The sequence below is a fragment of the Phocoena sinus genome, chromosome 5 (genome assembly GCF_008692025.1).
Source record: "Phocoena sinus isolate mPhoSin1 chromosome 5, mPhoSin1.pri, whole genome shotgun sequence".
Lineage (NCBI taxonomy): Eukaryota > Metazoa > Chordata > Mammalia > Artiodactyla > Phocoenidae > Phocoena > Phocoena sinus.
In genome coordinates this window covers 104,012,330-104,029,998 of record NC_045767.1, presented here as the reverse complement: position 1 = coordinate 104,029,998, position 17,669 = coordinate 104,012,330, and the positions used below count along the sequence as shown (strand labels likewise).

Here is a 17,669-nt window from a genome sequence, read left to right as displayed (position 1 = left end):
TAAACACTATTTGGTAAGTGAACATCCTGGAAAACCAAATTAAATATCAAAGTTATCTTAGTAAATTGAAAAAAAAGTTGAATCAAGAGTCAGTACCAGTATACAATGGAATATTATTTGGCAATAAAAAGAAATGAAGTACTGGTAAAACGCTACAGCATGAACAAACCTTGAACATTATGCCAAGTCAAAGAAGCCAGTCACAAAGGACCACATACTGCAATGTATGATTTCATTAATATGAAATGTCTGTAAGTGGAAAATCTACAGAGAGACAGAAAAGTAGATAGTGTTTGCTGAGAGCTGGGAGGATGGGGATGATAGCCAAGGGGAGTAGGACTGCTTCGGGGGGTAATAAAAATGTTCTAAAATGAACTGTTATGACAGATGCACACTGGATTGTATACTTTAAATGCATGAATTGTATGGTATGTGAATTCTATCTCAGTAAAGCTGGTAAAAGAAAAGTTGGTGCAGAGGATTATACCCACCATGGGGAGGGGGTGGGAACCCACAAATTCGCCCAACCAAGTAAAAAAAAAATCATACTAATTAAACTCTTTTGGGGGACAAAGTAGGATATAAATAAATAACTGTGGCAACCCATCCCTTAAATGTTAAACAGCCCTTCTCCAGATGTAAAATTTCATACCATGCCATCTGGTTTGTTCCCCAGATGACGGTATTAAAGTCAGTTAGTAATATTACACAGGTGACACAGAGAGAGGGAGAAGGAGGGGGACAGAGAGAGAGGGAAGGGGACCAGAGGGCAGGCGTGCCTTATTTTAAAAAGGGATAACTAGCGTTTTCCAATAGCCACTATTTCCCTTTTAAATGGCCCTTTGGTTGCCCATTTAGAAAACCAGAGTCCGGGTTACAGGAAGAACCACTCACAACCACCGGGAAGCCGACCCACCTCCAACTACGGCAACACCCACGCTGCTCCTCCTCGTGTTCATGGGGGCCACGTGGAACCACTCGTTAGACTTGATGTTGTAAGCCTCCACCGAGGACAGCCCTGTAATAAAGCACAACGCACTGCACCTCAGGTTCCTTATATGTATTAGTAGGGGAAATACTTCAGCTGCATTAAAGTGGGCCAAAATCCAATTATGTGTCGAAGAGGAAGAGCGAGCTCCTACGCAAGCTACTGACATTTACTGGCTTTTTAAACTTGGGAAGATGACTGACACTGAAGCATGAGAAAGAAAATTTACATACTGAGCACTCTTAACATCATTTAAAGGAATTCTGGATGGAAATTTTAAACTTATCTTCACAATACCTGTTAAAACATTCAAATGCCTCCTAATTTTGCTAGGCCTTGTTCCATAAATGTGATCGCTATGTTAATTCTAACAGCAATGAAGGAAAGATAAAAGAAAATTGCCTGTACTCCCGTCAAAGCCTCCTACGGCATATAACAGTCCATTCAACACAGCAGCCCCCAGGGTGCTTCTCCGGTCTCGCATGTTAGCAACACTGGTCCACTGATCTTTCACGGGGTCATAGGAATCCACAGTGCGGACCCTTAAGGAGCCATTAAAGCCACCAACAGCAAAAACGAGTCCAGCCATGTAGACCATTCCTGAAAAAGAAATACAGCAGTTAATAATGCATGTGCAACCCAACTGCTACCAACATCTGAAGACTGCATTCCAAACAGTCTACAGCTGTTGTCAGAACAGAAGTCCCCCTCAGGAGAAGCCTGGCTGAATAGGTCCTAAGAAACGCTATTCATTAGCGAGAATATAGAATGAATAGACTGTGCTCCTTACTACTACTGAAAAATGCAATGGCATGGGCTGAGGTACTATTTTGACTCTTGGCTTCTTCAGACTTACTTACAGACGTAAACAATGAGCCAATATTTTCCAACTACTTGAACCTGTATACATCTCCCATGGCTTTCAATTTTGGACCTTCTACTCAAAAATATCAGACCAAGTGCTCTTCAAAAGAATCAAGGGCATGAAAGATAAGGAAAGACTATGGAACTGTCACAGATCAGAAGAGACTAAGAAAACATGACAACTAAATGCAATATAACAAGGGAGGATCAAGATGGCAGAGTAGGAGGACATGGAGCTCACCTCACCCACAAACGCATCAAACATACATCTACGTATAGAACAATTCTCACAGAAAACCAACTGGAAACTGGCAGAAGATCTCTTTTACAACCAAAGCTGCAAGAAAGATCTCCACATAACCCAGCAGGATTGGGGGAAAAAGGCATTCAGAACAGGACTGGCACCCCTGGGAGGGATCTGTGAAGGAGGGAAGGTCCACACAGGCAGGACCTCGCCCTGGGGAGCCCCTCTGCCTGCTACGAAGTCTGCCAGGACAGATAGAGGGACTGGAGGTGTTACAGACGTGGGTTCTTGGACTCTTTAAGCAACAGAAATTGATAAGAGGCCAGATGAGGAATTCAGGCAAGGCTTTATTGGGACTTGTGCTTAGCATGAGGGAGCAAAAACAAGTAACAGGTTCCCTTTCTTGCTCCCTGAGGAGAGGGGAGCTGTTTCCTTAAATGGGGTGAGAGTGGGGGCACATAGGTGGCTCGGGCTGGAGGTGTGGCTTAAGTGGTCTGCCCACCCCTTGGTGGTGGTGTGTGCAGGGATCATGCCCAGTACCCTGCTTTTGCTCCTACCACTTCAGAAGTGGCAGCTGGGTTTTGGCCTTATTATTCATAATTACCCTGACTACACATGTGCACAGTTATTTTTAGTCCCTTAGAGTTCCTTTGTATTCTGTTGCTCAAGGAGATGTTTGTCCAGGTGCAAGCACTGCAGTAAAGGGTCCCAAGTCCCAGGTCCCAGCCTGTCTCAGAGGGGTCTGGTCTCTGCTCTCAAGGAGTGTGTGGGTGCTGGTTTACTAGCAATCAGAGCAGAGCTGATAGCTGTAACCTCACCACGCTTCCCAGTCTGAAATGCATGATGGGCAGGGATGCTAGTATGCACAGCGGCTAGATGCTGAGTCTTGGGCAGATGGGCCCAGGAAGAGGACTCTGTCTACCTGCATGGAGACAGCTTGGAGGGCCTGGGGTATGGCCTTATCAAACCTCAGAGCCCACTGTCAGCATTCACACCATGGGGGAGGGTCCAGATCCAGTGGACATTGTTGGTGCACACAACACAGAAATGCATGTTTTGGGTGGCAAACCCCTTGGGAGGAGTATACAGGGGTTCCTTTTCTGTCTGGAGCACTCTAGTTCTGCCCAGCCCACACTGAAGCTTGGAGCCAGATCTAGTGCAGATAGGTCCTGGGAGAGGCCTGCCACAGAGGCAGCCCAGGTCCCAGGTGGCAGCACAACCACCTTGACTCCTGCAGCCACAGCACCCCAGCCCCCAGCACCAGCCCAGTCCACACCACACACCATAGCCTAGCACTAGATCTGGGACAAACACAGTGGAGAAAGGGACACGACCTTGGGCTGCTTCTGGGCAGAACTGCAGATGACTGCAGAGGCGGTGCATAGGTTCACTGTGACCACATGGGCCTCACTTGCTTCACTTCACCTCCTTTGCAACAGAGGCCTCACTTCACCTCCTTTGCAACAGAGCAAGGACAATGGAGCCATATCAAATCTGAGACTCAGGGTTTCTACTCAAACAAATGGGGAGCAGACCTTGCCCCTGACAAGGCTGTGACATCCACAGAGAAAAGAGGAGGCTGTGCCCAATATTCAGGGCAGGCTCTAGACACCACAACTCCAATCACGCCCCCTTATCAAGGGGATAATGGCCAGCACACTCTGAGGAAAGATATGGTTGGCACACAGCCCTTGCACCAAAAAATACTGGACTTACACAGTCTATACAGGGATGCTCCCATATAAAAACAGCCCTTTCAGACCACAATAGACAACTGTTTCTCCTAAATTCATAGAGACAGACAAAGTCAAGTAAAATAAGAAAGCAGGGGAACTACTCCCAATTAAAAGAACAAGAGAAATCCCCTGAAAGAACAAATAATGAAACAGACCTCTCCTGTCTACCAGACTTCTAGTTCAAAAAGGAGGTAATAAAGATGCTGAAGGGATTAAAGATTACTGATAGAAATGCAGATCACTATAACAAGGAACTAGAAACTATAAAATGAACCAGTCAAAACTAGACAACTCAATTGCAGAGATAAAAACAAATCCAGAGGCAATGAATTGTAGACTAAATAATGCAGAAGAATAAATAAGTGATCTGGAAGATAGAATGATGGAAATCATCCAATCAGAGCAGCAGACAGAAAGACAAATGAAAAAAACAAACAAACAAAAAAACCCCAAAGTAACATACAAGATCTATGGGATAATATAAAGCATACCTATGCAAAATAGGGGGGTTACAGAAAGAGAAAAAGGGCTCAAAAATGTATTTGAAGAAATTATGGCTGAAAACCTCCCTAACTTAAGAAGGAAACAGATATCCAGGTCGAGGAAGCACAGAGGGTCCCAAACAAGATGAACCCAATCACACCCACACCAACACATTTCATAATTAAAATGGCAAAAGAGATACTAGGTCAAAAAACAAGCCTCAACAAATTTAAGAGGATAGAAATTATTTCAAGCATCTTTTCCTTCCACAACAGTATAAAACTAGAAATCAACCACAAAAAGAAAAATGGGAAAAAACTGAACACATGGAGACTAAACAACATGCTACTAAAAAACCAATGGTCACTGATGCAATCAAATAAGAAATCAGAAAATGCTTTGAGACAAATGACAATGAAAAACACAACCTTACAAAAACTACGGGATGCAGCAAAAGCAGTTCTAAGAGAGAAGGTCATAGCCACACAGGCCTTCCTCAAGAAAAAAACTCAAATAAACAACCTAACCTACCACCTAAAAGAATCAGAACAAGAACAAACAAAACCAAGGTCAGCAGAAGGAAAAATAATAAGGATAAAAGAGGAAATAAAGAAAATGAAGATCAAAAAAACAACAGGAAAGATCAATAAAACGAAGAGCTGGTTTTTAGAGAAGATAAACAAAATTGACAAACCTCTAGCTAGGCTCACCAAGAAGAAAAGAGAGCAGATCCAAATAAACAAAATAAGAAATGAAAGAGGAGAAATAACAACCACAGAAATACAAAAAATCAGAAGAGAATACTGAGAACAGTTATATAATGACAAACTGGACCTCCTAGAAGAAATGGAAAAGTTTCAAGAAACATATAACCGGCCAAAACTGAGTCAAGAAGGAACAGATAATTTGAACAGACTGATTATTAGAAGTGAAATATAATCTGTAATGAAAACAACTCCCTGCAAACAAAAGACCAGGACCATACAGCTTACCTATCCTTCTCAAACCATTCCAAAAAATTACAGAGTAAGGAACACTTCTAAAGTCATCGTATGAGGGCACCATCATCCTGATACCAAAACCAAACAAAGACACTACAGAAAAAGAAAATTACAGGCCAATATCTCTGAAGAATATACATGCAAAATTCCTCAACAAAATATTAGCAAACCAAATCCAACAATACAGAGAAAGGATCATATCTCATGATCAAGCTGGATTCATTCCAGGGTAAAAAGGGTGGTTCAACATACGCAAATCAATCACTATAATACACCACCTTAACAAAAGAAAAGAAAAAAACCACATGATCATATCAATAGATACAGAATAAGCATTTGATAAAATTCAACATCCACTCATGACGAAAACTCTCACCAAAGTGGGTATAAAGGGAACATATCTCAACATAATAAAAGCCATTTATGACAAAGCCACAGCCAACATAATACTCAACGGCGAAAAGCTGAAAAACTTCCCGCTAAATTCAGGAACAGGACAAGGATGTCCACTATTACCACTTCTATTCAATATTGTATTGGAAGTCCTAGCCACAGAAATCAGACAAGAAAGAGAAATAAAATGTATCCAAATGGAAGTGAAGAGGTAAAACTGTCACTATTTGCAGATGACGTGACACGCTACATAGAGAACCCTAAAGACTCCACACAAAAAGTATTAGAACTAATAAATTCAGCATGGTGGCAGGATACAAGATTAATATACAGAAATCTGTTGCATTCCTTTACACAACAACAAAATATCAGAAAGTAAAAAAAAAAAAAAAATCCCATTTAAAATCCCAACAACCTAAGAATAAACTTAACCAAGGAGATGAAAGACCTATACACTGAAAACTATAAAACAATGATAAAGGAAGATGAAGATAATTCAAAGAACTGGAAAGAAATCTCATGCTCTTGGAAAAATTAATATTGTTAAAATGACCATACAATTTACAGATTAAATGCAATCCTTATCAGAATATCCATGATATTTTTCAAAGAACTAGAACAAATAATACTAAAACTTATATGGAACCACAAAAGACCCAGAAATGCCAAAGAAATCCTGAGGAAAAAGAACAAAGCTGGAGGTATAACTCTTCCAGACTTAGACACTACTACAAAGCTACAGTAATCAAAGCAGCATGGTATTGGCACAAAAACAGACATATAGATAAATGGAAGTGAACAGAGAGCCCAGAAATAAACCCACACACCTATGGTCAATTAATCCACGACAAAGGAGACAAAACTATATAATGGAGAAAAGACAGTCTCTTCAACAAATAGTGTTGGGAAAGCTGGACAGCTGCATGTAAATCAATGAAATTAGAACACTCCCTCACACCATATATAAAAGTAAACATAAAATGGTTTAAAGACTTAAATGTAAGACATGATACCATAAAACTCCTAGGAGAGAACATAGGTGAAACATTCTTGGAAATAAATCACAGCATTATTTTCTTAGAGAAGTTTCCCAAGGCAAAAGAAATAAAGGCAAAAATAAACAATAGGACCTAATCAAACTTAAAAGCTTTTGCAGAGCAAAGGAAACCATCAACAAAATAAAAGACAACCTACAGAATGGAGAAAATATTTGCAAACGATGTGACTGACAAGGGGTTAATAACCCAGATATACAAATAGCTCATACTATTCAAAAAAGAACCCCAAACAACCCAATCAGGAAATAGGCAAAAACCTAAATAGACATTTCTCCAAAGAAGATATATAGATAGCCAACAGGCACATGAAAAAGATGCTCAACATCTCTATTAGAGAAATGCAAATCAAAACCACAATGAGGTCTCACCTCACAGTGGTCAGAATGGCTATCATCAAAAAGTCTACAAATAATAAATGGTGGAGAGGATGTGAAGAAAAGGGAACCCTGCTGTTGGTGGGAATGTAAATTGGTGCAGCCAGTATGGAAAATGGTATGGAGTTTCCTTAAAAAAAAACTGAAAATATAACTATGATATGATCCAGCAATCCCACTCCTGGGCATATATCTGGAAAGGATGAAAACTATAATTTGAAAAGATACATGCACCTCAGTGTTCAGAGTAGCACTATTTATTGGGTTGGCCAAAAAGTTCGTTTGGGTTTTTCTGAAACCTTATGGAAAAACCTGTATGAACTTTTTGGCCAGCCCAATACAATAGCCAAGACATGGAAACAACCCAACTGCCCGTCAACAGATGATTGGTTTAAGAAGATGTGTTATATATACAATGGAATATTACTCAGCCATAACAAAGAATGAAATACTGCCATTTGCAGCAACATGGGTGGACCCAGAGAATATCATACTAAGTAATAGTAATATGCCAATGCTAATTTCTTAGTTTTGATAACTGCATCACAGTTTTTTAAGATATTAATATTAGGGAATTACACACACACAAATAATTTGTGAGTAACACTTTTCTACAAAAGAAACAAATCTTTAAGTCCAAGGACAAAATTCTGATGTACAGGAATTCATAAAAAGTAACATTGTTAAATGGCCAAAATAACACAAAAATAATGCAAGTAAAGTCAGAAGATAAAAGATTAATACAAATAAACATTCACACCACAAATGACAGACAAAAAAGCTACTTCCCTTAATGTATTAAATCAATAAAATAGTATAATAAAAAATGGCAAGAATCATGAACTGACCATTCAGAAAGATGTTTAACTTTCCTCATAATAAAAGTGCAAAGTAGATAATGAGATAGCATTTTTCACCTACCAGATTGCAAAACTCAATTTAATTATAAGGTGTTATAGGGTATTTGTACCTTCATATTTTACTGTTAGTGGAAGTAATAATTGGTATATCTTCCTTGCATACTCTTTGAATCATTAATTCTAGAGTTTTATCCCACTAAAATATATTAGCATACATACATAATAATATATGTATAAGGAATTCATTGCAGTACTATTTATAACGTAAGATTAAAAACAATTTTAATGTTCAATTAAAAACTAGTAAAAATTATACTACATCCAATCCCTGTCCAACATACTAGACAGCTTGAAAGGAATGGGTTAACTTTATGCTGTTATGTAACAATTTCTAGGATATACTGTTAAAGGACTACCATGGTAGAAATGCTCTGTTACACTTAGAACTCATTTGCTATGGGAGCTATGATTTATGGATCCAGGTTTGAGTCACAGGAAGAATCCTTAGAATTTGCAACTGCCTCTTCTGATTACAGTTTTGGATAAATAAAGTCTATTTCAACAAATGTTTGTAAAATGAATGCTTGGAAGAAGGAAACTGTGGCTTATTAGCTAAGTCAGGAATCTCTTAGAACCAAGGGTCCCAACCTAAAGAATTCTCAACACTTCAGCAAAGGTAAGTAGGAAAATATCCAGCAAATTGCTAGCTACTCCACTTTATACTAGAGAATCTAGTATAAAGAATATGTAAATTGAAGACAGAGGAGCTATCCCCATCGATGTCTTATGAGTTGCACGGGGCTCCTCAATCACTCTGTAATCACATGGTTATTTTAATCAAAGCTTTTCCAATAAAGATTTTTCTAGTTAATAAAATAAGACCTGAGAGAGAAGCTCCCAATGACCCAGCAATAGGGAAATGACCACAATGCATGATGCTTACCTGCCCTACATCTCCTGGAAGGCAATTCTGCTACTTGGTGCCATCGTTCTTCTTTGAAGTCATAGCATTCCACACTGCGGATAGCCTTTGGTGCTTGGCCCCCAACTACCACCATTAACTGCAAGGGCAGAAGTAGAGGCACTTGAACCAACAACTACTGCATGTTCAGGGATTTAAAATGTCTTACAAAGACAATGACATGGAGAATATTAGGATGAAGATGGTAGGGGGAGCTGGGGGAAAACAACCACCTCATCAACATTTAATAAACATCAACAAAGGGGACACATGTATGTTAGAACTACAATTCTATTTTCTAGCACATTTAGTCAAAAATAAGGATATCAGAAACTAAGTTTCTGATCCTTCAAGCAAAAGCAGTATTTAAGCCAAAAACAGCAGGCAGTCAGCACTGGCAAGGCTGCAGTGTCATAGGGCTTGCTATAAACTAGATCTCAGCTTTGTAATGACCAGGGATTAGATCTCCACAATCTAGGAAAGCAGACAGAAGTGAAATTTATGTTAGTGGGTAGGTGAGATGAAAAGGACAATAAGGTATTAAAGAAAGATGGAAGAAGGAAAAAAAAAACCTCTTGAAAAAGGAGGACTAATTGAATTGGAGTTCACAAGAGAGCACAGATTCCCAGATGTCAAGTAAAGAGACCTCCCTGGATGCCCCACAAATAAAACAACCAAGAGGACAGATAATGGAGATACTAGAAATCATAACGAATGAATGAAGAATAGTCCAGCACTGAGAATAAGTGAGGTCCATAAACTTCTTCAGTTCAATTCAATCCAACAACTATTTATTAAGTGCCTATCTTCCATATTTGATCAGAACTGTGCTAAGATGTTCTACATAAGAAATGTAAGACAGGGTCTCTACCCCCAAGAACTATTAGATATCACTAAGGAGACAAGACTCTAAAGTACTTCAAGAACTATATACAATTATATGTGACCAGAAAGCTATGATTAGTTATAGACATTAATTGCCATTCCTGATCAGAAAATGAAACATAGCCATAATTTAGTGAAAGCTTCCTGGAGGGAGTAGAACCTTGAGAGATAGATGGGATTTAGCAATCAATGTATTTGTCTTTTAATGAGTATAAGTGGGCACACTGGGCACTCTTTGGAAACACTGAAAACACAGCTGTCAATTCAGAAGAACGTATAAGTTAATAATGTCACGTGTGTAACACTGTAAAGAATGGCAAGGACCTGTCAAGGGAAAAGTGAGATGACAGGAAAAACGGATGTTCAAAAGAAACAAAAAATCAAAACAAACAGAAGATGGAATGACTCATGCATACAAAAAGGGAAGGTTTGCAACCTTGACTGAGCAACGACCTACCTGTACTTGGAACTATAGAAAGATGGGTACACAGAAATCAGAATAAATCTTGTTTCCTAAAAGAAGCCTATTTTAGTAATTTATTTACTGGAAAGTATAAAGAATTTTAAAGGTTTTAAAAAGAAGACTGAATGTAGCACAGTTATATAATTTTTTTTCTGACCTGCCATTCCTCTAGTGTTGAATACAAATAAATAAAAGAAAGAATTAACAAAGAAAATCTGCAATACCCTTCCCTCCTAATCCCAAAGGGAAAAAAGGGAGGGGCAAGGTTATGAAATCACAGAGGTGAAACAGACAGTAAGATCAATCCTGTATCTAGAGGTCTATAGAAGACCTACCTGTGCTTAACTTTTAAACTCCTCCTGGCAGTTAGACAACAGTTGAAAGAGGTTTGGTTAACATCTCTGATGAAGATCAGTTTAAAAAATCTCTAAAGGGAATACTTTTCAAATAATCCTTGAGAAACAATACGGTTTATTAGATTTCATGATTCTCAACTATGAATCTTGTGATTTCCACACAATAGTTCACTTCTTGTAGATCAAAATGAGGATGGAAGGGAATATGTGCTACCGAATATAGAGAAAGGTAGTAATATCTGTTCTTTACTCACCCAAGAGAAGTAAAATGGGGTGAGGACTTGGAACTCCAGGAATCAGAGATAATGGGGAAAGGAAGAATGTATCATGGGAAGACAAGAGCAGGAGAGCAGGGATATTTGTATGAGATCAAGAGACGGTGATAAAAACCACTGTGCTACTAGCATCAAAAGAGGTGTCATGACTCTGACACCCCAATTATTTGTGACGCCTGATCTGAGAAACATCATACTAGTTTATGCTAATGCAAAGGAATAGAAAACTGGGAAGACATCTGTATGGAAAAGTTAAATGTGACGTATTTAAGGAAGGCAAGGGGTCGGGAGTTACACAAATTCAAGTGACCATCCTGAAATGTAGATCAATTAAACTTTGTTCTTTCATTTTCTTCACCTATTAAATATTAGTTTTGCCTCCTGAAATACCAAGTTTCATAATTTTCCAACTGGAAATCTTAATAGATATCCTGGGTAAAAAAAAGAAAAATAAATATATAGAAATAATAAGATTGCATTTGTAAAAATACAGATTCCAAAGATAAAAAGAAGCTAACAACAAAGCACAGTAGCAAAACATATACAGTTTTTCATTATACTGTCCAAATCCAAGAGTGCCTTACACAATCCCAAGACGGTTTACTGACGATACAAAATATCGTCATATAAATAATATCTGAGATATAAAATAATATCTGAGATATAAAAAGATCTTTGATGCAAATTAGTATGCGTCCACAGAATCAGAGCCTAATTAGTCACTGTCATGGTAGAAACATTATCTATTATTCCAGCATTGCTACCACATTTTGTCTCATAGGTCTTACCATGATTATGATATGTCAGCAAGAGAAATTAATCTTTGCCTCATTCTTACCTACCTATTTAGAATTAATCTTGAGTACAACCACTCTAAAATGACAAACAGTGCTACTGAAAAATGTGTTCAACACAAGCAATTTTGCAAAAACATGTGCAGATAAATAAACTTTGAGGAGAGACTATGCAAATGCAAAATCAGGAGCTGAGTAGCTCCCTGCTACCTGTCAGGTCTGCAACCCTCCTCCCCAGCCACCCTGAGAGAACAGAAGAAAACCTTCATGGATCAGCATACCCACCACAAAATCAGAGCTAAAGAACTGAGAAACTGAAAGTTTAATACAGTTAGGAGGCTCACTCCAAAGCCACAACCAGAGAAGCCCAGAGAGTGTTAACTGAACAGATGATCACAACTCTACATAAGAGAAAATACTTGATAGGATTTTACCAAAGACTCTTTAGAATGTTTTCAAAAGCGACATGCTTATTACAGAAATTAGAAGAGAATTAGTTTTCTCTCTAAAGGTTAAGGCATAGCTAAAGATAGCAAAGCTAAAGATGCCAGCAGAGGGAATATGCAAGTTAAGAAGAGATCTTTTATAAATATGAAATGTTTAAAAAGTATTGAAGATAAAACAAGCTATTTAGAAGGAAGTTAAAGAGACCAGCATAAAAGAAATAATAATTCGAATGGGCTAAGCCTATGAACAACTTTTATAAATCTATTTTTTTTGTAAGAACAAAAACTGACACCAAATAATATGGACAAATATGAAGTAATGAAGACTTATAGAGACGGCTACTTATAAAAGGAGGTAAAAGGGTATTTGGAAAATGTGAACACTTATAAAATCAGCAGACCCAGATGGCATGCATACTAAGGTGTTAAGGGAACTAGCTAATGTACTTACTGAGCCACTTACAATTATTTTTGAAAAATCTTGGAGAACTGAGGAGAGATCAGAAAATTTAAAAACGGCAAATACCAATTTTCAAAATAGGGTAGGAAGTGAGTGCCTTGTAAATACTTTTTAAGTGATAATAATTCTCAGTAAAAATTTAGAATATTTTGAGAAAAGCATTTGAACTTCCAGGAGCCTATGAAACGATGAGTAACACGCAGAGGGATGTTTAAAAAAAAAGCATGCCAAATTTGAATCTATATGATCCTGAATCTCAATAGATGTTATGTGCCAAATTATTTACTTTTTGGCTTAGATAATAAACATAATCATATAGACTGAAACTTCCCTACAAACGGACTATGTTGGTAAGTGGGCATTTCTAATGAGGTATCACCAGGGAGAGTACTGAAGTCCATTTTAAATTAAAATATTTACTAATGATCTAGAAAAAAGGAGGGAGTAGCACACTGGCAAAATACAATTGGTTCTAAATTGAGAACTCTTGTTAACACCGGGCAAAACAGAAAAACACTACTAATATGGATTTGAAGCAATTAAAATGTAGACTCCAAAAAAATAAAATAAAATTGAAAAAACACTAAATAAAAGCATTAAAGTGAAAGAATTTAAAAGATTTAATTTAATGAAAAGGTAAAGTAATAACTAAAGGTGATATAAGAAAACAGTGGATAACAGATTAATTCTTATTTCTTAATTCATCATTGCCCCAAACACACATGAGAGCTAAAAATCAATACATAAATAAAAGCATTATATTATGGGTCATTCTGATTAGACCATACACAAAATGGTGCTTAAAGTGCTGGTCTCCTAGTACTGTAAAGATGCAAACAGAGCAGAAGGAATTGCAAACAGAGAGACAGAAATGAGGGGTTATTCGTAAGGAAAATTAAATCAGTAAGACATGAATGGCTTCAACTAAAAAGATAAAGGTAGAATATGAACTTTCACAGAGGAATTACATGAACACTGGAGATCTGGGAAAACATATGGAAAATCTACACTGAAATGACTATGTATGATGTGTGAGTGAACCATTAAATAGTATACAACAGACAATAGGAAGGAACAAAAGGAACAAGCTAGCATCCTAAGTTCTTAGCAATTCTGTGAAACTAGTCGGTTTTCAGTTACTATCCAAACATGTAGCTTACAAAGAAACCTTTGTAAAGAACTAAAAAAAACTCAGAAGGGACAAATACCAGTTGCCTCTGTTCCAGAAGAGTGACATCATGTAGTTTATAAAGATTAAGTGAGTCAAACAATCCCCACCCTCCACAGACAAAATCAATAGAGAAGTTGAATTATATACACTTCAATGAATTCCTGGGCACATGGAAAATCAGATGAGTAAAATATTAACAGCCTCACTATGGGCCTTTCAGATGAGGTAGTAACAAGTATGAACAGCAGATCCTACTTTGGGAAGGTTCATGGGTGTCCTCAGTCGGGTCCGGACACTCTTCATTAATATACGCTGCTCTGTTGGTAGCAGATGATACTTCATAGCTTCAATGAGGTAATCTTTGCAAGCACTGCTGTTCTTCACCAGTGCTTCTTCCTCAACCCTCTGGAAGAAGAAATCAGACCCACCCCATGAGGGGATAGCTACTTCATGATAAGACTGACAAAGAAACAAAGTAGAGGAAAAAAGCAATAACTATCCTCCCTGGTTCCGTCTAAAAGTTACAGAGGAAAGTTTATAAATATCACTAAAAGAAAAGTAAATGATGCCCCCAAATGCTCAAGTATCTGGTCTGCAGAGCAAAATATTTATAGGTAATAAAGAAGAATTGCAATGAAAATTATATACTTCAATGTCAGCTACAGAATAATCTTTGGATAATATTATGTTCACCTATTTGTTATCTTTAAACATTAAGCCAAATAGTAAGAAAAATAAGAAAATTTAGATAATGAGTCCTTCAGGTGGGGGAGGAAATATTTATAAATTAAAGATGTCTTTTTTAAAGCACAAACTAAATACCCGGAAAAGGAATTCAAAATACTTTAAAACAATGTGCCTACACCACAAATAAAACTTGTCCTTGCTATCCCTGACGCCAAGTGCAGGACAGATTTTTTTCTGTTCATTTTCTTAAAGGCAGAGTACCAATGATTACACAAATTACAACAAATAATGAGGCTTCAAGAAATTCTAAAATGATCAGATCTAATCTCCTAATAAAGAAATGTTTCATTACATGGTTTCAATTATAAATTAAAATGTTGAAATGTTCCTAGTAGAATATTAATAAAACAATAAATTTAAAATTGTTCAGAGACTACTAAAGATCCATTTATTGCTATTTATTTCAAATAACCTGGTTTCCCTCAGTTTAGAAGTAAAGACGGAAACCAAATGCAAGCCACTGAAACTGTGAAGGAAAATTAAAAAGTATTTGAGTTGAACATCAAAATTCCATTTCTACAGAGCCGTCAGAGCAGGCTATCAAAAGGAAAGCAAAGGAGATGCAGAGCAGTGACACAGAGCCACAAATGCATTTATTTACATGTACTTAAGTCACCACAAACACTGCCTCCATAAGCTCTAGTACTTGCTTACTCAAATCAGAAATAGGGAAGAAGCAAACCTCTAAGACTGGGAACTGCCCCAAGAGTTAGCAGCTGCCAAGGACAGCAGGTGCGTTTACTGCCCTCTGCCTAGTTACCACTGTGTAACAGGAATCTACATGCTGTCAGCCCAGTGACATGGAGCAGGTGTACTCATGTGTTTTGCAAATGCTTTTACCTGAACTAAATATTCCCGAGGAAGTAAAGGTAACCGTACATGTTCCATCAGCCGAGCCATAAATTCTTGCCTTACATCCTTGTCATGGTTCACCCAAGCTATTACTGCTTCAAACACCTTGCCGAAAATATGGGGGAAAGAAAAATAAGTAATGAGTTATGTACCAAGGCATCTGAATAAAATACAATATTACATTTTGTATACAACTCTTGCTAAGATATCCAAGTTTAATCCATGGCTCAAGTTTTTCAAATCCTGACTTATGATGCACTTGAAAAGTACATCCACTCCATTTCTTTCTTTGCTTTTTATTTTTTTCATTTGGTACTTAGTATGTACTTAATTTAAGAGGTACTCTCAGGAACTTTTAGATAATACAGTATTGTTAGTCACATTAGGTCTCTAGAACTTTTTCATCTTATAACTAGAAGTTTGTACCCTTTGACCAACATCTCCCAGATTCCCCTACTCCCAGCCCCTGGTAACCACCACTCAACTCTCTATGAGTTTGACTTTTGAGTCTGCATATAAGTGAGATGATACAGTATTTGTCTTTCTCTGACTTATTTCACTTAGCATAATGCCCTCAAGGTCCATCCATGTTGTCACAAAAGGCAGCATTTCCTTCTTTTTATGGCTGAGTAATAATCCATTGTGTGTATATAGCACCTCTCTATCCATTCATTCAGGTTGTTTCCACATCTTGGTTATTGTGAAAAATGCTGCAGCCAACACAGCAATACAGATATCTCTTCAAGATTCTGTTTTTATTTCCTTTGGATACATACTCAGAAGTGGGACTGCTGGATCATATGGTAGATCTACTTTTAATTTACTAGATACCTTGATAAGTACTCGAGTACTTTTATGTATTTAGTGAGTACTTTTTGCTGGGTATTTACTACATATTTCATCAAGTACATTATCTAATCTTCTTGAACTTGAGTGGCAGCAGTGATAATTTGATGATATATGATCTAATTCATTGTTGACAACCTCTCCAAATTGAATTTGGTTCTACTTACTTAGATTTAAATCTAAAGTCCCTTTTGAATAAAGCACCCAAAATAATAAAGCAAAGTGATATTTGGAATGAAAATCATGTACTCTTAGCAACAACTCATTTTTTGGCTTTTTCTTTGGGTTTACAAACAAATGCTGGACCATATACTTCTAAATCAAGGATCTGCAGAATAGATTAACTCTCTTTTGTCACAACAGTAGAATGTATTAAAATATAATATTTTATATTAAAAATAATCAAAATAATAAGGGCATTACAACATATATGTATGAGAAAGCTAATAAGCTATTATGAAGACAGTATTTGACTACATAATTTCCTTCCAGACTGATGAATATACAACCCAGTAATCTTTAACGGGTTGTAGAAAATGTTTGATGATATGTAAATGAATAACTAGGAAGCAAAAAATAGGTTATTTTGATGCAGCTATAGAGCAAGAAGCTAAAAATAATCTACATTATAATTAATGAGCCTCTTTAATTCATTCAGTCACCAAGTACCTCTATGTGCCAGACAGGGTACTGTCAATTCTATCTGCTATTTCTCAGCTCTGTCTTCTCTTCTCCACCCCTCTTTCTACCACCCTATGTCAGATCCTATTGCTCACTGGTAACTTCAACATCCTTCTATATGACCCTCACCCCACTTTTGGTCCATTCTGCACACCACCACTTTGGAGCTAGTCTCCAAAAATGGTCCCTAATAAACCACTTCTCTGGTACCTACACCTTATGTAGTAACCTCCCACAGGAATCTAAGCTGGCCCTGTGTAACCAACAGAAGGTTGTGGAGGCAGTGCTGTGGGGCTTCTGAAGCTGGGTCATAAGATGCCTCTGGTCTCTTGAAATGCTCATTTGGGGGAAGCCAGGTGTCATGTAAAAAGTCTGATTACTGGAGATGAGATGCTATGAGACCCAAGCCAGTCATAGAGAGGAAGGGAGGTGGGGAGGGTGAGCTACCAACCAATACCTGGCCCAGGAGCCAGACAAGCGAGTGAAGGAACCATCCTGGGTGTTCCAGAAACATAAGATGCCATGTGCAGAGGGACTGAAGCCTTGGGTATGTGGCTCCAGTAGAATAATGCCACCCATCAAGCCAACCCAGCTGAAGCCCCAGGCACTGCAGAGCAGAGACAAGCTGTCCCTATGTCCCCTGCATGAATTCTGCCCACAGACTGTGAGCATAACGACATGGTTGTTTTATGTCACTGCATTTTGGGGTGGTTGTTATGCAGCAGTAGAAA

At 37.8% G+C, this 17,669-nt stretch overlaps 1 protein-coding gene across 3 annotated transcripts in view; it reads right to left on the bottom strand.

Annotated features, from left to right (window-relative positions):
• KLHL2 (kelch like family member 2) overlaps positions 1 to 17,669 on the bottom strand; it is a 126,677-nt gene that overhangs the window by 6,558 nt on the left and 102,450 nt on the right. For all 3 annotated transcript variants that reach the window (XM_032632629.1, XM_032632632.1, XM_032632630.1), the window contains 5 exons: positions 15,400 to 15,516; positions 14,068 to 14,217; positions 8,945 to 9,062; positions 1,391 to 1,588; positions 917 to 1,018 (listed from right to left, as the gene is read on the bottom strand). In XM_032632629.1, coding sequence (XP_032488520.1) covers positions 917 to 1,018; positions 1,391 to 1,588; positions 8,945 to 9,062; positions 14,068 to 14,217; positions 15,400 to 15,516 — 685 coding nt within the window. The remainder of the gene's footprint in view (positions 1 to 916; positions 1,019 to 1,390; positions 1,589 to 8,944; positions 9,063 to 14,067; positions 14,218 to 15,399; positions 15,517 to 17,669) is intronic.